The sequence below is a fragment of the Vespula pensylvanica genome, chromosome 5 (assembly GCF_014466175.1).
Source record: "Vespula pensylvanica isolate Volc-1 chromosome 5, ASM1446617v1, whole genome shotgun sequence".
In the NCBI taxonomy this organism is placed as follows: Eukaryota; Metazoa; Arthropoda; class Insecta; order Hymenoptera; family Vespidae; genus Vespula; species Vespula pensylvanica.
In genome coordinates, this window is record NC_057689.1 from 7,412,591 (window position 1) to 7,423,840 (window position 11,250).

The window sequence follows — 11,250 nt, forward strand, 5'->3', positions numbered from 1 at the left end:
GAATATTCAGGATGGAGATTTTCGCTAAAAGCTTACTCCCATGAGAACGGCACGTACTTGCCGCCCGTTGTCACCGGCTCAGGGTGACTAACGCCGTCTATCTAACGTTACTTTTAAAGCTAATTTTTTTCTTTTGTTTATTCTTTACCCTTTACTAAATCTTTCACACTTATTCGTTCTTTTTTCTTTTTTTTTTTCTTTTTCCGCTTTTTTCTCTTTTTCTCTAATTCGATTTCTTTTTTTAATCCCCTTTCGTTTCGTCGCGAGGCACAAGGAACGATCGAACGTATTTACATCATTCGATGTTCGAAACAGATCTCGCCATTTTCTCTCTCTCTCTCTCTCTCTCTCTCTCTCTCTCTCTCTCTCTCTCCATTCCATTTATGTTTCTTTTTTTCTCTCGCTTCAACGAAAGAATGGAAAATATACGGGTTTCGTCGCGATAGATAAACAGAGGCTTCCCATCGATTTTATGAAATCTATTTTTCTTTCTTTTCTTTTTTGTTAGCTCGTTCATTTTTCTTTTTCTTTTTTTTCCTTTTTACATTTTCTTCGAAAGCAATGCTAATTTCTTCCACGAAAGTGTTATCACTTTCTTTTCCCCTTTGATCGATCAGCTCGATGTACCTCGCGTTTACGTATCGATCCTCTCGCGAGTTTCAACGTGGCAAGTAACTCGTAGGAAAAGTCGAGAGACAGGGGATACGATTTTTTAAAGAAAATCTCTTCGGGATTTATTCCGTGAAAATGGTATCATTTTGAATATCCCGAAGAATTTCGTGTTAAGTTATATCTCGCGATAGGATCGATGTGAAATATTCTTTCTTCATCGATCGTTCGTAATGACACGCGACTAAACGACGAACACGTGTGTCATCGCGGGTATCAATCTTTTTTTTTTTTTACTTTTTCTTTTTCTTTTTTCTTCTTTTTTTTTCTTTTTCCTTATGTGACTGCACGATGATACTACTACCACGAACGTAATAGAATAGAGTTTGCATCCGTGAACAATAATTTGCATCGTAGGAACGAACGACGCGTTGCAATCGTAAAGTCGAACGAAAAACGATCGATGTATTATGATCGATCTAAAAAATGTCGGCGAACACTTTGTTTATTAAAAAAAAAAAAAAAAGAATAAGAATAATAAGGAAAACAACGAAGTAAGAGAAAAAGAAACGAAGTTTCTATCTTCGTTGCAGTAATGTGCGTACATATATATATATATAAATGCTACCACAGAGTGGTTTGCATGCCCCAACAATTTTTAATAGTTTAAAAATGCTGTTTACTTGGTAAGCAGAAAGAAACACGCGAGACATCGCGTTCCTTTTTCGCGATTACTGTTAACTATAACAAGGATGGGGGGGGGAGAAAAAAAGAGAGAGAAAAAGTCAAAACGTAAAAAGGAAACAGGAGATGGGAAGAAAAACAACAATAAAAAATTAAAAAGAAAAAAGAAACAAGAAACAAGAAAAAGAAAGAAGAAGAAGAAGAAGAAGAAGAAAAAGAAGTAAAACGAGAAGTAAGGTAAAGTCCTTAGCATGCATCGTCGCCGCATACATTTTCGTCGAATTTCCTCGTCGTTTACTATTCTTCTACAAACACCGACGATGAAGTTTATTCCTTATACGATGGAACGAAGATTGTCGTGTAGTCTGATTCGCATTGAATCGGCCGATTTACCCGATCGGCACGATTTTGTAAGATAAGATTACATATTACCCTGGTTCAGGTCTTCTTTGATTTCTATATTCTCGATATTCGATAAACTAAAATTAAGGTAAAAAGAAAATAGAAAAGAAGATGGAGAAAAAGAAAAAAAAATACTAATAAAGAAATGTAATATTTACAAAGAAATTAGAAAAGAATATTTTAATAACCTTTGTCATTTTAGCGATAATAAAAAGACTGATAAGAAGCATAAAATTTTCGATGTATCTACAAGAAAGAGAACAATTCCTCTATGTAGGATGGTCGATAGTTTTGAAGCAAGAATACTTTCTCGAAAGGCCATACCTCGTTAGGCCGTTGTAAGAGTAGAAACGAAGAGAAAAGATGTTCGACGAGAGCCCTAAGTATTAACTTTCTTCGTTATCGGACTACTCATCATATTCGAATTTCCTTTTCCTACATACGAGTATATCTAAAACGTATTTTATATATACTTTTGTTGAAAAAAAAAAAAGAAAAAAAAAAAAAGAAAAAGAAAGAAAGAGAAAAAAACAGAGAATTATTATCAAACGATCGTAGAAAATATCTATACATTTTTTTTTTTTCTTTTTTTTCCGATTATCCTATCTCGTCTCTGTTCTCTCTAATAAAATAAATTATAAATAATTTTCAATCATTTCCGATTCGTCCTTTGTTTGATTATTTGTTCGCGTACTACGGTGATAATGTCATCGTTAATATTAGATCTAGGAAAATCCTAATCTTCGCATGAGCTTCATCCTGGTTTTAATATATTATCGCGTGCTCATAGGTAATTCGTTCGATACACATACCTATGTGCATATGTGTTTATAATAATCGCGTTCTTCTACATCTATCTCGTGTCTCGTATTTTCGCACGTAACCAGGAGTTTAGGACGCCGAGCTTACGCGATTACCGGAACACCTACGCTAAGCTCGCGTTACTTCCGCTCGCATACATCATTTGTTGAACAAGCGTGATCACAAATTTCATATTCTTTCATCGAGCGCGTGTTAAAGTAAAGGGATCGTTACTGTTTTTCCTCAGCGTCTAAAAATAATTCCCAACGATGTATATTATATACGAAAAGAAAAAAAAAAGAACAAAGAAATAATTTTTGTACGAAAAATAAATAAAAAAGAAAAAATCGAAAAAGGAGAAACATAAAAGATAGAGAGAAAATATTTTACGATCATTAGTGTTCTGTAAAAACTATTTCAATTTTTCCAATTTTTCTCTTATTCCTATCATTTTTTCATAGTGTTTCAGGTTTCTCACTTTTGTGTTCGCCGAGAATAACGATCGCTTTCTTGAAAGGAAAGTAAATTAACCAAGAGGCTTACGGTTAGGACATCGATTAACTTTTGTCCCGTCTCTAGCAACCTATTTTTTGCGCCGTCTGCGAGTAACCTGCTCCGACGATTCGATCAATTTTACCTAAACGTATGTAATCCATAATAAACGAAAACGTACGAATAGGCACGCATAGAACGCGTCGAGAAGCATATCCATATTTCAAACGCATACACGATGTTTCCTTTTCTCTTTCTTTCCATCTTCATTTTCTATATAACAGGAACAAGTTGGAAATCACGAAGACACAAGAGGAGATATATTCGAGATCGATCGGATATTCCATTATACTAGTCATTTTTCATCCTTTTATCCGGATCTTTAAGCCCATCATCATCCATCGCCCTTATAAATTCGCGAGTACCTTAAACCTCTTGGCAACTTTCCACACACACCCACACGCACACACACAAACACGCGCGCGCACTTACATGCTTCACTAACAACATATATTCCGTAATATGCAAATGAAAATAATCCTGAGAAAAGGTCGAACGTTTCGGTGGTAACGTGATGGGAAGTCGAGCTTAATCTATAGAAAGTATATAAGGGCTGTATATTTTTTTGCCGAGTCGGCCAGCCGCTCGGACGAATTTCTCCATCGTCATGCTGGAAAATGGTCAAGAGTAGCAAAGCTTTGCTTGCTTGTTGGCAAACGCCAGGTAACGAAATACGTGATACACCACGTTCGGCTCTTGTAACGTCGCCAAAAACTTCGATGTTTGCTATGACATGCTTCCACTGTTGTTTCTTTTTTTCTTTCTCTCTCTCTCCCTCTTTCTCTCTCTTCCTTGTTTTTTCTTTTTTTTCTTTTTCTTCTTTTTCCCTCGTCAAAACGATCGTACAGAGCCGACGACGAACGATATTACAAGACCGGTGATGAATTATCCTTAGCAGCTTTTTTCTTTCTTTTTTTTCTCTCTTTAATTCTTGGTCGTCGTCTATCTAAATTCACGAGTTCACGAGATTATTATCTCTCTTCTCTATCTAACTATTTATCTATCTATCTATCTATTTATCTATCTATCTATCTATTTATCTATCTATCTATCGGCTTGAATCATTATAGAAAATGGTCTCAGGAATGCTCGAACTACATTTCGATCTTCGCAGAGCAGCGTAGAAATTAGTGCTCGACTTTGGAACACGTTGATTTTCTTTCCCTTGTTATCACCATCTTCTCTTCTTTCTTCGTTCACCGAATCTACAAATGCGAGAGGTGTGTGGTGGCGGGGATGGGCGGTGGTGTTGGTGATGGTGGTGGTGGTGGGGGTAAGGGAAAAACAACGGTATAGTTAACAGCTATTAATTTCGTCGAACATTTTTTTCGCGTATCTCGACGAAATTTCATGTAACGAAGCGAGTATACGGGTTTTGTGATGTCTTCTGTATATATGATGCAACAGCGGCAACGGTAACAGCACCAGCAGCACCAGCAGTAACAGCAAGTAGGCGTAGTCAGATACGAGGTTGAAACATGTTACCAGTAACTACGTTCGAGCATGGTAATTACTTCCTGATCATGGTGTGTACCACATAATGATGTAACAAAGATGAGTTCCTCGTATTCCGATAAATGTTTCAACGTTTTCTAGGGAGGGTTATATGTATATATATATATGTGTGTGTACCTGCGCGTGTGTGTTTCCGTATATATATATGTGTGTGTGTTTATATATATATATATATATATATATATATATATATATATACATATATATACACACGTTCGAATTTGACTACTACGAGAAGAAACGAAATTTATGGTAAGGACCAATTGTATGGGAGAAGAATGGAAGGAAGAAGAGATCGGTCATAAAGCCTAAAAGTCCGACTGAGAAGTGATCAAGCCACTCTCAGCCGTTTCCTCGCGTCGTCATAAGGGCCTGGTTACTTCCCCGCACTCACATTCGCAATGCATTGGATAACCTCGCCGATCCACGCGGTTGCTGATCGAGTGGTCGCTGAAACAGAAAGAATGAGAGTGAAGATTTAATAACCGACCGACAAGGACTTTCTATCTATTTGACCTGACCTATAAACGTTTCCTCGGCGTTGTTTACATCGACGTCCTTTCACCAACATCTGTTTTTGTTCAGATACACTAGTATTTATATATACACATACATGTGTGTGTGCGTGTGTGTATATTTTCATTTCTTTAAACTCATATTCCGCGTATTTCATTTAAAATCATTTAAACTTATTTGATGAAATCATTTAAAATCAATTTGAATATTGAAATAAATAATATTGCATGTATGTACATATATATATCGAAAATTTAATGAATTAAATAGGAACGAGGAAATATTTCTCGATCAGGTCAAATAATGAGAAATATAATATTATTCAAAATATTTCGTCGAAGCTTTCTTACAAATTTCAATTATCGATGCCGAACGAACCGGTTAAAAACGGACGTAGTTAGAAAATATAGAACGTATACGTAATTGTCGGTCAATGCAGCAACGTAATGCATAAGTAATATACAACGGAAGAGCGGCCGACACATCACGAATGTCACATATTCAGCCTGACCGACATACTTACGACAAGCTGATATCGTATATATGTGTATATACATATATATATACATTGACGACGATTTATTCACGATCGTTTGTCTCGTAAATCTATGATCGATCGATCCAATCGAATATATAAACGTTCCTACGTGATGAAAAGGGGAAGTGAAAATTTAAGAGAAATAAATATTACATTCCCTGCGCTAGTATCACGGTATAGGAGATCTAACGATCTTCTAACGTCGAACCCCACCAAATTCAATATTATTATTCCTTTCTTTTTAATGGATTCCATTGTCATGAATCTCAAGAGGGAGAAATGTTTTAACCTAAATTCCAGAGTACGGCCCTCCTGATTAGGTAGGCGAAGGGAAGAATGGATGATGGCCAAACTCCGGTCACAAAGGCTCTATTGTCAGGTAGAGAGGGTACTGCCGTGGATAGGCAAACGTACGGTGTGCTCCTTCGGCAAAACGGAGCAAGCGAGAAGTGTCTGTTATAGCTTTTCAGAGGCATCGTCGGCCGTACGCTCTCTCTCTGTCTCTCTTTCTGTGCATCTCCAGCCTTAAGAATATTGCATATTCATATCTGAGCGGTTTCATCGCGATAAGGCGTTCAATACATATACACTGATGTCTGTCTGTCTATCTCTCTCTCTCTCTCCTCTCTCTTTCTCTCTCTCTTTCTCTCTCTCTCTCTCTCTCTCTCTCTCTCTCTCTCTCTCTCTCTCTCTCTCTCTTTCCCTTCCTTTGTGAACGACGATAGTATGCCTGAGATTTTACAATGGCTGCCGCGGGGGTCGTGGTTGTCTACGTAGGCCAAGAGGGAAATTAAAGGGCTGCTATGAGAAAAAAAGACGAAATCGAAAGAAGCCGACGACGAAAAAGAAACGAAAAGAAAAAGAAAGAGAGAAAGAAAGAGAAAGAGAGAGAGAGAGAGAATGAAACAGGACAATCTAAAAAGAATCCGAGAAAGATGGATGATTGTAATCTGCGCCTAGATGAGAAAAGAAGAAAAAGAAAAATTATTCTACAATAGATAGACACGTAACCCTGACCCATATTATATATTCAAGAAGAACGAACGAACAACTATAGTACTGACCATAAGCCGATTTTATCAACCGGACGTGCCACGCGTTATGACTCAATAATACTACTTGGGCGATGCTTTATATCGCAGGAATCGCGTGTCGCACGCGTCGAGTACTGATCTGTATTCTTTAATTACATGCGTCCTATTCTATTGCTTCTCGTTTTTCCATATTCTAGCCATTTATTTCTTTATTTCTTTATTTTTTCTTTCTTTAGTTTTTTTTTTTTTATCTTTTATATTTAACGTTTCCCTGGTGAGAACGAATTTATGGCTGACATTTCTTCATGCGACAAATCAACTCGGATTCGCTTGCGAATCTCGAAAAAAGTAATAATAAAACAACTTCTCAATCTTTTTTTTTCTTATCGTTTTATATCGAAAATTCGATTTCTTATAATGAAGAAAATATACATATATTTTTTATATACTTTATATATTTTATATATAATATATCTTAAATATTAATGTATGTAACACTTATATATCTAGTTGTTTTTATTATAAATTTACGAGATAATTGCGATAGTTTTATATACATCCACGGATGTATATTGTAACTTTAATAAATCTCACCATATATCAAGAGGAATATATCAAAAAGACTAAAGGAAAAATATCAAAAAGACCAAAAGCCTATTAGATTAGATGTCGTAACGATGACGAAAGAACAAAGTCCATATGATGAAAGTAGCAAAGAGAAGAAGCTTATCCGTATCCTGTCAGATTCCAACTCACTCAATGACAGAGCATTATATATCTAGACACACTTTAATAAACGTCTCTGTTCGACAAATCCAATTTTGTACTTTGGTCGTCAGCATTGAGCTTAGATGACTTTAAAATTTATATCATTCGCTACTTCATCGCTCGTAATCGTAACTTTTCGTTCTGAATGGTATGAAATATATACCAGAAAAAAATTTCAAAAATGCGTTTGCTCTTTTCTGTCTATCTCTATCGCACATGCACATATGCATATATACATATATGTTTCCTGGCATTTTAAAAAAGTCACTTTTTGGGTCTATCGGAGGGAAGTTTTCAAAGTGGAATAAGAAATTTACAAGAAAAACAGGTGATTCTTTGACGTCGACGAATTTTTCTTTTCCGAAGCTTTTGATGCGAGAAGAGAATGTTAGAAGAACACGAGCTTTTTCTTTGGTCCTTGGTAAGGTTAAAATTCGCGTGATACGTTGCGCCTAAACCGCTGTTTTCAATGGATATAAAGCAGCAGCCGTCTCTCTCTCTCTCTCTTCTCCTTTGAATCCGCTCTTCTCAAGGAAAATTAGGATATTTCTGATCGTAGCTGCTTTTGAGCGGAACTCGTGCGTGCCTGCCCTAGTTAGCGTGATTATAACGAATTTACGTTACCATTGAGAGAGTATTTGATCGTTTCTGCTTTTGTTAGTACACGCGTCGTACTTCGATTAAGTTTATGATTCGTTCTATCTTCTCAGCGTGCGATGTTATCTCTATATAATTTTAAAGAAAACTTCCAAATTCCTTAAGCATCGTATCAGGAATCGTGTGCAGCAGTTTATTGTTAACGTTAGCGAGTGAAATTACATGTATAATAATATATCTGTAACAATATACATACATACACGTGTGTGTGTGTATGTATGAATATTCATAAATAAAACATTCGTAAATAAAAACGTGAGTATAAAGGCTCGAATTGTATTCGTTACGAGATCCTATGTATAATAGTAAAAGCTCAAAATAAATGAAAAGTAAAAATAAATATGTGTAAAGAGATAATTCTTTTTTATCTTAAAGCTTTCCCTCCCTCCGTATCTCTCCTTTCTATCCAGCTCGTGACATTGATCTACTCTTACAAGCTTTCCCCTCCCCTCCGTTCCACCTCCTTGACCCCTTATGTACGAAGAATTATGATGCGAAACTCCAGGATCGTATTGCAATATCGCTGCCTGTTTTATTCGCTCGTTGCGTGGGAGGTGGCCGACGTGAGAAAAAAGAGAGAGAGAGTGAGAGAAAGAGAGGGAGAGAGAGAGAGAGACAGATAGAAAGAAAGAGAAAGATATATATACATATATATACACATATATATATATAAAGTCTTCGAGAAACATTTTTATGCTTTTTCACGTCTCGTGAATATTCAAAGATATGATCAACGAACGGCTTTTTAACTCGTACCTACGCTTATAAATAATTTGATTCGTCTATATTACTTAGAAGAAAGAATTTCATTTCCGACAAAGTTTAGACAAGTACTCTACTACTTTGGAAAAATATTTAAGAAGAAAATATCGTTCGTCGGCGGTACAAAAAATACCCCATCTCATTATACCGTGTCTCGTATTGTCGCATAATTAATGACAAAAAATGATAAAAGATGGATCGATAAGGACGACGACAGTAGTCAAATATTCCGAAGAAAATTTATGCCATCACATCGTACTCCAAAGGGAACCCTTCCACGTGTCCTTATTTTTTTCTCTTTCTTCTTTTTTTTGTTTCTCTTTTTTTTCTCCTTCTTGTTCTCCTCCTCCTATCTCCTTTCACCGTCGACAGACATAAAGACGGAAAGTATTTTGCATAATCTCATATCGCTTTGTAAATTTATTCTGGAACATCACCGACTTGCACGCGGAGAGGTAGGAGGTCAAGAACTTTATGCAAACGAATTCAGCTGTCCGCGAGGCGGTGCTCGTGATTTTTAATCGCGCGTTAAATCCATATCTCGGGATCGAAACGCGGGTGGCCCTGAAACTCGATTAATTTAACATCCAACGTGATGGAGATGAACGAACGCTTTTGGGTCCTTTGTCTCTGTCTCTCTCTCTCTCTCTCTCCTCTCTCTCTCTCTCTCTTTTTACTTTCTTTATCACTCACTTCTACTACAACGTCTTTTGGGAGCATATCAGCCAATGTCGAATTACCGAAAGTTTAGTAAAAATAAAAAGATAAAAATGAGAGGAAAGAAAAAAGAAAAAAAACGAGAGAGAGAGAGAGAGAGAGAGAGAGAGAGAGAGAGAGAGAAAGAGAAAATCTGGATAACATAAAATTTAGGTTAACTACTAGGGGTAGGACAACAAAGTAGAGGCTTCCTCGTCGAATCCCTGACCTATATCCCTTCCAAGCGTAGGTAACAGTTTCATGGCGTCTGCGATGTGAGCTTGGAAGTCGAAATTACGCTACGGTATGTTTTCTAAGTATGCATTAACGTCAGTTTTATTTCTTCTTTCTTTTCTTTTTTTTTTTTTTTATATCCGGCATAAAATTTTAAATATTTAAAAATTACCAATTATGAGTTTTATCGTTTGTCGTGATTCCTACACTTTTCATACTGAGTTCTTCCGTTCTATTACCGTCGTCGTAATAACGCTGAGTAGACGTCACGTCTTCCCTTTCTCTGATAATTAGCTTCCGATAATTATTGGCGTTGCGGCCGATCACTAGCAGTACCTTCGTCCGTTCAATGAAATTTTATGCCTCGTTCGTTCGAGCTGAATATGAACGAACGTTCATCGTCTACAAAACGTTTTCTCGAAAACGTAATACCTAGTAATAGATACATATCGTAGAAATAAGAAAATATATAGTGTATTAAAAATATATTCTTTTGAAAGTAATTCTTTTTTTTTTTTTTTGAAAATAATTTTTTCTAATTTGGACAGATACTTATCAGGATGAATCAAAAGTTTCTAAATAATTTTGAAAAAACAGTTATCTTTTCTGGAGAGCTATTGCGTTAACCTTTGTAATATTGTAAAACTACAAACTTAAGAATTTCAAAGCTTACAATTGAAAAAAAAAGAAAAATTAGTATAAAAGGGTTCCGAAAAGAGTAATTGATTTTTTAAATTATTTAGGAACTTTTGAAACACTTTGTACATTCGTTCTCTTTCAAAATTCTCTTAATAAAGAATTTATTTTTTCAAAAGTCTCTTAATAAAGAATTTATTTTATTTGTATTTCCTATCTGATATAACAAAAAATTATTATTTTTAAATTCTTCACTTCCACTAATTTCTTTACATCTGTTTTAAAATTTAATACTCTTTTCGTAATCTAGAAAAATTAATTCAATTTTAAAACAAAGTCTGAATATTTCTTTTTATTCGCTGTATCTACGTACTTACTGTATATACTTTTCTCCAGGGACAAATTTGTACTTACGCTCGCTAGCCGAGAACGATTCGACAAATGGCGCTTTTAAGGGCCGACAGTTAAGTTCTGCTCTAGTGAGAGCTTAATTCACGTTGGACTGTACGAAATTGTATCCATTTTGAGTGCATCGTGCATCGTATCGTTCGAGATTCTCTTCGACGATTTTTACTCGAATTTCTTCGAACGTCGAGTCTATGATTCTTTCTTTTGTCAAATCCCAGATGGCTTTTATCGTTATTAGAAAGGAAAAAGAAAAGAAGAAAAAAATAAAACAGAAAAATAAAGGACAGCAAGTAGAAAACAAATCTCCACGTAGAAAAGCTTTATACCAATCCCAAGAGATATGGTCAGACTCGCTTACGATTATAACGAGAAAATATATTATGCAATTATGGAGCTTTTTGCGGTAGTCCACTTTATGCATATGCAGTAAATGCTAGT

At 35.7% G+C, this 11,250-nt stretch overlaps 1 protein-coding gene across 1 annotated transcript in view; it reads right to left on the minus strand.

Annotated features, from left to right (window-relative positions):
• Positions 1-2,210: 2,210 nt before the first annotated feature.
• The window catches only part of LOC122629560, a 21,843-nt gene continuing 12,803 nt past the window's right edge, over positions 2,211-11,250 (minus strand). The window contains exon 3 of the mRNA XM_043813107.1: positions 2,211-5,013. Within this exon, the coding sequence (XP_043669042.1) occupies positions 4,926-5,013 (88 nt within the window). The 3' untranslated portion in view covers positions 2,211-4,925. The remainder of the gene's footprint in view (positions 5,014-11,250) is intronic.